Source organism: Solanum tuberosum, unplaced genomic scaffold, assembly GCF_000226075.1.
Source record: "Solanum tuberosum cultivar DM 1-3 516 R44 unplaced genomic scaffold, SolTub_3.0 scf00384, whole genome shotgun sequence".
In the NCBI taxonomy this organism is placed as follows: domain Eukaryota; kingdom Viridiplantae; phylum Streptophyta; class Magnoliopsida; order Solanales; family Solanaceae; genus Solanum; species Solanum tuberosum.
In genome coordinates this window covers 451,112-462,309 of record NW_006239308.1, presented here as the reverse complement: position 1 = coordinate 462,309, position 11,198 = coordinate 451,112, and the positions used below count along the sequence as shown (strand labels likewise).

General features: G+C 34.3%; 2 protein-coding genes across 3 annotated transcripts in view; both read right to left on the bottom strand.

Moving 5' to 3' along the window:
• Window positions 1–1,513: 1,513 nt before the first annotated feature.
• Window positions 1,514–8,004, bottom strand: LOC102592527 (rRNA-processing protein EFG1). Its single transcript, XM_006362131.2, has 8 exons — window positions 7,736–8,004; window positions 5,764–5,893; window positions 5,541–5,668; window positions 4,893–5,031; window positions 4,098–4,206; window positions 3,231–3,294; window positions 2,860–3,141; window positions 1,514–1,780 (listed from the first exon to the last, which is right to left on the bottom strand). The coding sequence occupies exons 1-8, from the start codon at window positions 7,886–7,888 to the stop codon at window positions 1,775–1,777; spliced, it is 1,011 nt and encodes a 336-aa protein (XP_006362193.1). The 5' UTR covers window positions 7,889–8,004; the 3' UTR covers window positions 1,514–1,774.
• Window positions 8,005–9,014: 1,010 nt separating this feature from the next.
• The window catches only part of LOC102592191 (putative ion channel POLLUX-like 2), a 26,259-nt gene continuing 24,075 nt past the window's right edge, over window positions 9,015–11,198 (bottom strand). For both annotated transcript variants that reach the window (XM_006362130.2, XM_015302870.1), the window contains exons 23-24: window positions 9,586–9,696; window positions 9,015–9,513 (exon numbers count right to left, since the gene is read on the bottom strand). In XM_006362130.2, the coding sequence (XP_006362192.1) occupies window positions 9,424–9,513; window positions 9,586–9,696 (201 nt within the window). In that variant the 3' untranslated portion in view covers window positions 9,015–9,423. The remainder of the gene's footprint in view (window positions 9,514–9,585; window positions 9,697–11,198) is intronic.

The window sequence follows — 11,198 nt, the reverse complement described above, 5'->3', positions numbered from 1 at the left end:
TAGTAATCAACAAAAATATCACAAATCTTATTCTTCACTCGCTGTCCACATACATTTATTTAATTAATTAACACATGCTAATGGTGAGAATTACGAGGTAATAGTTACAATTGTTCACATTTCAGCAAACAATTAGACAGTAATTTAAGTAAAGTAACCTTTTTTAACTGATATTATTCTCCTTATTATTATTATAATTATTTTAGCAAATCTTATTCTTTTTAGAAAATCTCTTCTTCTTTGGATGCTTTTAAGAAAAGATATGAAATGATTCACTTGAATTAAGTTAGCCTGCAACTATTTCCAAGTTTAATTAGTATTTTGAATACATTTTGCATATTTTATTATATAAGAGATTAAGTTTTATACATCGCCATTATAACAAATATTTTATATTATCATATTAATTAAAAATAAGTATTTAATAAGTATTCACTTATAAGATGTATAGTAAAATTAAATTGATATTATAATATTCTGTTTTATTTCGGTTTTTCACTTTGTATCCAGTATTTATATTGGAGTCCGACTATTTTGGATTCACGCCGCGTAAGGTCCAAATCAAAGGAAAACGCTTTCTATCAAGAATTTTTTCATGCACAAAGTTCAAACTCGAGACCTATAATAAAGGGAGGAGCAACCTCATTGGTGAAGTTATAATATGGATGTCAGCACCGTGCACATAGAATGTAATTTTTATTTTCATTATAATAAGTGCAAAAACTATTTACAGAGCAAAAACACCTTTTTAATTAAACCTTCATTACTTTAATTATGAGTCAGAGCTGCAGTAATATATTTTATGTTGTTTATAGACCAAAATTAATAATCAAAAGAACTTGGAATCCAATGTAGCATTAACTGGATCCTGTGGACACCCAGAAATTGAAAAAGATATTTAAGAAAAAGGTGCAAGCAAAACAAAAGTTATTTAAAATGTTATCTTTTTTAAAAAAAATTAATTTACTTTCTTCATTCTAAAATAAGTGTGATTTTAACTATCAAAAAAAGAGTATCTCAAAATAAATGTCATTTTAAAAATTTACGAAAAAATTAGTATGTTTTTCAACTATACATTTATATTAACGAATTATTTCTTCTTAATAGGGCTTATTCTCAAGAAACATCTTATAAATATGATTAATTTAGTAAATTATAATTATATTTATTACTTTTCTTAATGGGAGTGAAATGAGTTAAAGTGACAAATATTTTGGAATGCAGGGCGTGATATATTATAAATACATCGTATTGTGAATGCCCATTGCACAATTTTCTATATTAATTTGAAATCAAACAAATAACTTGCAAGTAATTTTATTCTATAAATAGAAAGCCAATTCACTAGTTGAAGAATATATTAGTCTCTCTATATTTGTATTTGATATATTTACTTTATAATCTTTATCTTATAATAAAATAATGGGCACTCCAATAATGATGCCTCCAAATACACATTTTAATTTTGAGAAATAAAACTGACGTATTTGGAAATTGTGGTGTCTCAACAATAAATAAATAAATAAATATTCATTTGACCCCCTTTAGAGAAAATTGGGAGAGGCCTTTGTGTAACATTGTAAGAGGTTGGTTGGATGGAGATTAAAGCAGTGAATACAATAGTAAAATGAAGACAAAATATCAAACAAATGTCATTCAAATATATGTAGCCTTCAACAACTTGCTATCTAATTCTTGAAATATTTAAAGAGGCATTTCAATTGTCCTCACAACTCTGGTACAACAAATGTATTTGGAGCTATGGAAACTTGATTCAAGCCTGAGAAAATTGTAAACAAGGAACCTGTTAGTTATGAATATAAACCGAAACGCAAGTCAAAGGAGTGTTTAATATACAAGTCTTAAGGATTCTGTATTTATACCGAAGGAGGTGAAGTTGTGTACAATAACATATCCAATGTAATCCCACAAGTGTGATCTGAGGAGGATAGGATGTACACAAAACTTACCCCTACACCTTTGTGAAGGTAGAAAGGTTGTTTCCTATAGACCCTTAGGTCGACAGAAAAGAAAAGAATTTGAAGCATTGTAGCAAGAAAATATGACAACAAAATAGATAAAACTTGGCTAATATGCACTTGATAAATTTCTATATATCTATCTTACACTTATATGTAGAGCTAAACTCCAGAAAAGACCTACCAAGTAACAGAAAAGAGCACCACAAACAGGCAACCTATTTTAAACCAGCCTATATTATCATCTGGTACTTCAACAATGAAAAGATGTATTTCACACATGAGGGGAAAAAAAGAGGAAAAAAAATGCATTAGAATATAGATTCTTCCATTATATACTTCTTTAAAGTGTAAAGCTACAGATGGGACTTCTACAGTACTACTATCAGAGAAGAACATAGCCGGAAATAATGTATTCCTCAATAAACCGACACTTACATGTACAAAATGATAAAAACACCCTAGGAGCAGCATTATGAGCACCAACACAGAAAGAGGTAGACCTTTTATTCAAAGGTACGAGGACACAACAGCATGAGGCAAAATATACTTCAACATATTTTAAACTATGCAGTACATGCACTATATATGTATGAGTGGAAGTGTGGAACTGTAGATATTCCGGTTCTTCCCACTCCATGCCCAAATAAATGACTTTGTGTGTGTGCTCATGTTTTAGAATCTGACATAATTGAACTAGACTATTCTCAATTTTTTACAACAAGAATACTTTTTAACTTATTGTTTTGACTTTTTAGCCTCAAACTTATGGGACATCTTCAGTATGTTAAGTGCCCAAAAGGCCAAAAGTGTGCTTGAAATTGAGTATGCATAATAGTGATCAGGAAGGAAAAGCTGCATTGCATTTAGAAGTAACAACCTGTTGTTTCTTCTTCTTCGGTCTCCTCTTTCTTCGGGGTTTTCGAGCATCAGAGTTGGAGCTGATATTTCCACTGTTGCCTGTGAGTGAATCTGCAGGTCTTCCTTTTCTGAAGGTAGATCTATTAATGCTATCTGATGTGTTGCTGGAGGTTGACATGTCACGGAAAGATGATTTCTTACTTGTAGATCCTCCAAACCGTGATTTTTTATTTGCTGAATGACTAAAAGACTTGCTCGAAGGACGAGGTGGTGGCATTAGAGCACGGGCAGATATTTGCTTCTGCATACACCATTTCAAATGGTAAGAAACTACGTTAATATTTAAATCCAAAGTCAATTTTCAGCAGCAAAAGTCCAATTGAAAGAGACCTGATTTTTTTCATCACTGGACATGCTAGAAGCTGCTTTCCCAGATGCACTAGAAGCTTGTTCTCTGCAATAAAAGTATTTTTGTTTTCGTTATAATGATCAACGAGAAAAGGGCTCACAAAAAGAAGTTCCGCACTGAAGGCTTCATGCAGATTGATCATTATGCGAGCACTAATCACCTTCTAGAGACCCCAAAAGGAACTCCCATTTTTGTTAAAAAGTGGGAGGTGGACACTAACTGATCAGGGATTGAGGCATAGTGTTGTTTGTTTGGTCTAAGAAATGAAGAATCTAGAACAAAGAGTTCACAAGTGGACTCAACCTGAACCACGAGGGGCGTACTCTACTCCCTTTCATTGAGTTTTAGGAGGAGATTGTTTTTTGTGTCCCTACTTCATTCCATTGTGTTTTAAAAGAGGGTGGATACACCAGCTTCCAGTTGCAAATTAACTAGTACAAACTTCACTGCCAAGCTCATACTATGTTCTAAAATCTAACACTAATACATTAAACAACATCACGAGAAAATTATTGACCCTAGATATAATGTCATAATTCCCCTTGCACACATTATAGACTTCAGTCCATCTCCACAAAGGATACTTTTACTTGAGGCAGAACATTACTAAGTCCTGCAAGTGTGAAGTCAATAGTAATTACTCTCTCCATTTCAATTTGTGTCAAAATTTGTAAAGTAAAGAATACTAAATTTTGTAGTCTTAAACTAAAGAAGTGTAAAATGCACCAAAATGCACTTTGAATCATATGGTCGTAATTATGCCAGGATATTGGATTTAAGAGCTACTAAATCTAAAAAAGACATTAGAAGAAAGTAAGACAATACGTTGAAAAAGGAAAAATCAATACCTTGCACTTTTATCAGTCCACTCGTCATCAGCATCATCACTTGAGCTTCCACTTTCAAAGAAATCATCATCACTTAAATCAAGAAGCCCATCATCTTCGCTCCCTGTTTCTGTTAGTAAAGGCCCAAGTAGAGGGGTCAGTTCTGATTGATGCAAACAATGTTGCCAACACTAAATTTGAAATTGATAAGCACACAATTGAGAAGAGCAACTGAAGTTCTGTCTAATAATCCATCTAGTAAAACCGACTGAAGTTCACAATGTTGCAGCTTCTGGCACAAAGTCCACCTCCCACTCTCAGATCTGCTAAATCTTAAGCTCTTCTTAAAAGTAAGGCAATAAGGTTTCCACATGTTGCTCCAAAAATTATGTTGACATATTTCTATGCAGCTAACCAAGATCTCATTCAAAATTCATCATTCAGAAGCATATCAAATTTGAATACCTATTAAAAACTAACACTACATAACCATCAACCAAAACACACTTTTTTCAATAAAAAATAATTTGTTTCCCTATACAAGTTAGTTAAGGCTCTTGCTCACATGTTTCATATAACTGATAGTCTTACAGATATTAAAATGAGAAAGCGATAAGATTCATTTAGTTATGACGAGGATATGAGGATTGATCACTTAGTAGCTAAGATAAGATAAAATCAGCTTAGACAGATATTTTGTTACGTAGTATTTTTTAGTTACAGATATTGACTGTACCAGATGTTGCAATAAGCATCTGTAAAATGAAACGAACTCTATGAGGAGCTAGTCAAACTAAGGTAACAACAGCTTAGTACCTTCCAAATCTTTCCCACTTGCGGCAGCAGCAACTATATTGGCTTTGATTTGCTCCCGCAATTTACATCTTTTGTCAACAATATCTTGCTCGTCACCTCCCGAAAACAAGGATACATATTTCTCATTCTTGGGAAAGAACTGCAACCAAAATAGCACTTCGTTATCAGAGTGAGAAGACAAAAAATGACCAATTAAGTTTAAACTTGCACTAGCAAAGACGTCATAAGTTCTATTGTACTATATGAGAAACCATTTATAAAAGGTAGATTTCTGAGTTAACCATTACAGCAGGTGATCTCTGCATTAACAATTTTTTTACAGAACCCTAGACGACCACACATCTAGGCTAACTATTGCATCTTCATAAATATGTGAATGCCATTTTTGAGATGATAAGATGACCTAATGCTCGCACTAGCAAAAAACAAATGGCATCAATGATAATATTCATTAAAAAACACTCAACTTTATCCTTCTCATTAAACAATTTTCTTTGAAAGGAAAATGGACTAAACTCTAAATCTGGGACCCGAAAAAGTAAACAACTGTTTCAGTGAAAAGATTGATACTGTGAGAAACAGAGTCGAACTCAACCAGAGATGGAAATCAAAGAACATAAGAAACAGGTAAACTAATTAGAAGCTCACCCGAACATATTCAAGGTCCTCCTTCAATTTAGCAAGTTGTTCAGCAATTTCAGTTTCTTGGGCCTTACAAGATGAAGTGCGCTGCTGTTTCTCCAAACGTCTTATTCTTCTCTCTATTTTTCTTCTATCTGCCCATTAATTGAAGCTCGATGAATCAACTCTCAACTAAAACGTAACGTGTGGAAGCATATCAAATCTAGAAAGCAGAGAAGAAGTTACTAACCAAAAAACTTAACCTTCCTGTTGCGAAGAAATATTTTGCGTTCTACAGCCAGACGATTCTGAAGCTCTTGCTGCTTTTTGAGTTCCTCCAACTTCTGTTTTTGAACTTCTCTAATTTCAGGAGGCAGATCCTGGAAAAATTATCCTGTTATTACGTTTTTTCAACAATTGTGCACTCAAATCTTATACCACCTCACACTTGCGGGAAACTCCTTGCCGAGGGCCTGTGCACCCCCGGGATTAGTCGGGGCTCAAAGAGACTCGGACACCCGGTGCAAATCAAAAAAAATAAAAAATAAAAAAATAAAAAATCGTATACCACCTCAGGGTTGACAGACTAAAAATGCTAAATGAACACGTTAGTTTCCTACATTAGCTGTATGTCACTTGATAGAGCTTGAAGTAGAGATGCTGATACCACGCATAGAACTTTGAGTTAAATCTATTTCATGGCAAAACTACATTTCAGTCTCAAGTCAGGACGCTTGTCTAGGAGTCAAAACTCAGATAACAAAATTCACAGGTAGATAGTTATGAATTTTAAGTGGAAAACGGACCCAGCAGCATGACATGTAGAATGTGAAAAAATAATCCATAACTATCCGACATAGAATTTCACAGGATGTTTTTATTCTATACAATTAGTGGGAATACCAACAGCATACCCAGTGTAGTCCCACAAGTGACTACAAGAGTAATGCTACTACAACTACTAGTATGGAAGGTTCCATAATCTCCTATCTAAGGTCGTGTCCCCAGTAAGCTAAAGCCGCGTCATGTCATGTCTGTCAATCTGCCAATTAGTGGGAATACCATAATCATCAAATCACGTTACACTTAATTTAACTAAAACTCAAATATAACTACTTGCCAATCAATCAATTAACTATGTCTCCACCCCAGATCCGTTGCCGCATATGAATCCACTACATCCATTCTGTTGTCTTATCTAACTATTGTCTAAGTTATCTGATCTAATAAAATTGCTTGGTCAAAAAAGAAAAGATTTATCAAAAAAACTAGTTTGTTCCTTATTTCTGATAGAAGTCATCGTCAGATATGAGCATCAGTTATTGGGTGTGAAACTAGTTATCCCTACACTTGGTAGATTGTTCCAGTAAGTCACGGGCCCACGGCTAATAGCTACTCTTTCCTAGAAGATACTAGGAAAACAATCAAACTGTAAATTAAAGCCAAAAACTAAGCATCCTATTACTCCTATATGTTGTAGTTTCTTCAAATCTACAAGTTCCATTTGTCTCATATTTACAATTTCCATCCTTTTTTATTAACACTTATTTCCAAAACACTTATCACAATAGTCTGTTCACAATTTAAGCCAATAAATAAAAAATACGAAAGATTAACAACATCAAAGTTGAGCAAAGACAACAACTTTAAACCACCCCATCGTGTGCAACTACTAGCTCAGTTAAGAGACACAATCACCACCCAGGATATATCAATTTTGCAAACAACTCTAATCAAACTTAAACCTACATTTTGCCAGCATCACAAACCATATTTGACAGGAAAAAACAAAAAAAGGGTATTTACCATATCACTCTTTGATAAACTTTACCATTCAAAAAAAATCACTCTTTTCATAAATTGTTCAAGTTTTTCAAAGAAATTAGCATTAACCAAACCCATTCATCACACTCTAGTATAGATACTCCTCTTACAATGCACCATTACTATTACAAAGTCAAAAAAAGTTGTTTTTTTCTTCAACTAACAAACATTTTATACAGTTTTTACTCGTTTTTACTATATACCATACTTCCTAATGCCAAAAATTTACTATTTGTTAAGATAAATTCATCTCCAAAGTGAGACCTAAGCTGAGATAGTTGAACCTCCAGTATTACACAACAAATATGAATATGAATATGAATGTATAATCGGAACCCTTCGTCTATATTAATTTCAACAAAAAAAGAAGAATTAAGGAGAGAGAAAAGGGTATGTACTTTACGGAGCATGCGTTCGACGGAACGAATTTGATTTTTGATTGAAACAGCCTTAGACTTAGACTTCTTCTCAACACCTAATGATTTGGGTCGCCGGTTTCTATTACTATTAGCTTCAGGGACTCTGCGTTTCCCATAACCTCCATGCGCCATTAGAGAAGGAGACAGAAAATACTGAAATGGAGCCAATTTCTAGTGTTGTGGAGCGGACATTGTGCGACTCCAATGGAGTTTTGTCAAGCTAGGTTTTTGCTGACTTGCCTTGTGGGGGAGGGGTGGGGTGTTTTGAGTGGGGGTGGGATGGACATTTTTCTCACCTTTCTCTCCGCAAGAGTTATTATTTCTATTAAATATATGAAAAAACGATTGAATATTTCATACATAAATTGTGAATAAAATCAATGTTAAAAAATAGGCAAAAGTTTGAGGGAGGACTAAAAATACACCAATATTGTAAACACGAGGGACTATTACGACTTCATGTAAAAACTCAAAGATGACTTTGAGTTTTCAATTAAAGACATGGACTATTTTGGATTTTTTCCCAGTTTTTAGTTGTATATGCACATAAATTAGTTTCGTATATGAACCTCCGGTTCAAAACGTTTATGAAATTACGGTCTACAAAAATAAATGTGTGGTATATTGCTTATCGAGGGGGAGTTTCAATTGAATTGAGTTTTTTTTTTTGGTTTTCCACCCGGTGTCTAGTATCCACATTGGAGCCCGACTAAATCCGGATTCGCGCTGGGAAGTCCCACGGTTCAATTGAATTGACTTATGAACTCTATTGGCGTAAGTCGTAATTGTGATATCCCAGCTGAGGATAAGAAGTCCTACATCGACAAAAAGCATGAGAAATATTGGATTTATAAATAAGCACACCTAACAAACTAGTGACTCATTGTAAATCCAAGAGAACCTAAATCCAAAGCAGATAATATCACTAATGGGTGAGGCGTTAAACTAACCTTCATTTATAGTGGCCAAGCCGATGGAAGAGGTAGGGATCGAAGAACGAGTCAAGTCGTAAACATGACGTTAACCATTAAAATCGTACGTACGATCGAAACGAGATCATGGAGGTGCGGAAGTTACAACCATAAATGATTTGGCGCAGTGGATTGATATTTATATTTTTACCTAATAGAGGAGAGTAGTTCTGAGTGTTACTTGCTTCAAGTGTTATGGACATAAACCATAATGTAATATTTCATAACATATTAGTAAATTATTATACACTGGGAAATTTATTTATATTTGACACACACAGTACAAGTTATCAAGAATGAGTCTTTCTTTGTACACTGAATATATATAATATATCATTTCTCTGTATCAAACACTTGCAAGATTTAGCTTGAACTTGAAACTCTTTGTAAAACGTTTCTTTTGAGTTGATGGTTCAACTAACAAATGTGTTCTCATTTCCCTCTTAACCAGTGGTGGAAGAAAAAGAAAAAAAAAAAAAACACTATAGTTCAATCCAACGACGATTTTTTCTTTGCTTTATTTGTAACTTTGATGTATTTACAGTAACTTGCATCTCCTTATCATGTTTGCTCCTTGTTCTTTCTTCATCAGTTGTAAGAATCCGAGAACTGAGACTGGCGATCCAACTTGGCATTCGTCGTAGTTGGTGTAGTAAGAAGTAAGGTGCTACTTGTGCTATTTTGCTTGAACTGTGATCAAGGTTTATTTTCAAGTTCTGATATCACTATCAGCCTATCGCCATGTTCAAGAGAAAGGGGTTCTGATTTCGGGATTGGGTTGATGACCTGCAATGGGTGAGGCATTAGGTTGAGCTCTGATGTCCGTTCTATTTACAGAAGCAAATCGAGATTCTATACCTTCTTGTTGTTCTTCACATATCCGATAGCAACTTCTCTTCGCAAATGTGCTCTTTCAGAAAGTTCAGCAAATGAAGGTTTCTCACCTTCCTTCATGTAAAGCCCAATGTCCTGTAAGTGGAGGATGAAAAGAAAGTTACAACCAAGTCAAGAGCTCTAACAGTTTCTGTTTCATGTCACCATTTAATCTATGAGACTATGACAAACTCATGCTGTGTGGAACTGAGGATATTAAAAAGAAAGTAACGTCTCTTTCTACGATCACTTGTAGCGTCCTTTAAAGGTTTTAGAAGGAGAATAATTCTCAAAGACATTCTTGTAACACCATTAGGAAGATGAAAGAAAGGAGAAAGGAAGTCAAAAAGTTATTTCTGGCCGCTAAGGTAGTAGAGAAGGAGAGGATCGACTGTCTCTTGCTTAACTTCATCAGTAAGGCATTTCTTGCTAGATTGGTAAGGTGTTTTATTTGTGTGTTTGCAACATCCGAAAAGAAATTCAACACACTTCCACCTTGGAGCAAGCATCATAAATTCGTAATTGTAGCGCTATAGAACAACCCATAGGAAGCGGAGCAACCTCTACGTATTGCCCATTCACCATCATTGGCGAGTCTGGTAAAACAAATAGGCACTATTCTTTCATCACTCTCAAGGAAAAAATAGTACATATGTTCAGTTGATGTTCTAAGGAATACACACATCATTCATGTCCAAAGGTCAAAAGAGAGAAATGTTCATACATAAGCGAAAACTATATTTTTACATTGGCTATATTTTATTCTGTCTTAGGACAAGGAAAAATTGGACCTAATGTAAGCTTTACTGACATGACTAGGTCTTATTCCAAACTACTTGATGTTGCCTCAATAAACTTTTTTCTTCTATTGTATTCGAAGTCTGCATGGAATGTAAGATGTTGTAGGTTTTAAAAGATGGCTTCCCTCCATGTGATTTTAAATTTACCTCGTTCGCTTTTAACACTTGCAATGATCATGATTCACAGCAATCGAAGGGTAGGATATGGCTAAACTATCTTAATCTTATATGAGTGCACATCCATATTAAGATTCATATTTCTGTGGCAGTCATCTTGTGAATATGTAACCTTACAGACACAACATTTACTCTCATATAACATTGCTGGTTATACAACAATACACTACTTGTATTTCACTTTGGCAGGTGTCCTTTTGCTCAACACTCCCGTAGCATTTCTCCATTTCTACTATTCTATTCAAATTCTATCTTTTACATTTTCATCTAACATATCATTCTCGGGAAACATTGAGCCTTCATATTTGAATCGTCTACATTAAGCACCACAATCCCATCTAATCTCTCATCAGCTTTACTCTTCTTAATGCCAACTCCCAGAGCACAGTCTATTTTACTTCGATTTTGTTAGACAATTGGCATTTTTTCCAGCTTATTATTTTTACTGTTTTTTACTTATTTCAGTTTAGTCCTTCCTATTTTCTAGCTAGACTTAGTCAACTTTAGTTGCTCAAATTTCTGAAGTTAGTGGCCCCTTTAATGGCTGTTAGTGGCCCCTTTTATGGTTGTTAGTGGCACATGTTCTTATTTAGTTTTAACATCCACTTTGTACAAAGTGGA

What these genes read in the sequence shown, in the direction of transcription:
- LOC102592527 (XM_006362131.2), bottom strand. Translation starts at nt 7,888, where the DNA reads ATGGCGCATGGAGGTTATGGGAAACGCAGAGTCCCTGAAGCTAATAGT. An exon ending in AGGACCTTGAATATGTTCGG is followed by an intron (nt 5,032 to 5,540) that starts GTGAGCTTCTAA and finishes TTTTGGTTGCAG; the next exon opens with TTCTTTCCCAAGAATGAGAA. An exon ending in CCAGTGATGAAAAAAATCAG is followed by an intron (nt 3,142 to 3,230) that starts GTCTCTTTCAAT and finishes TGGTGTATGCAG; the next exon opens with AAGCAAATATCTGCCCGTGC.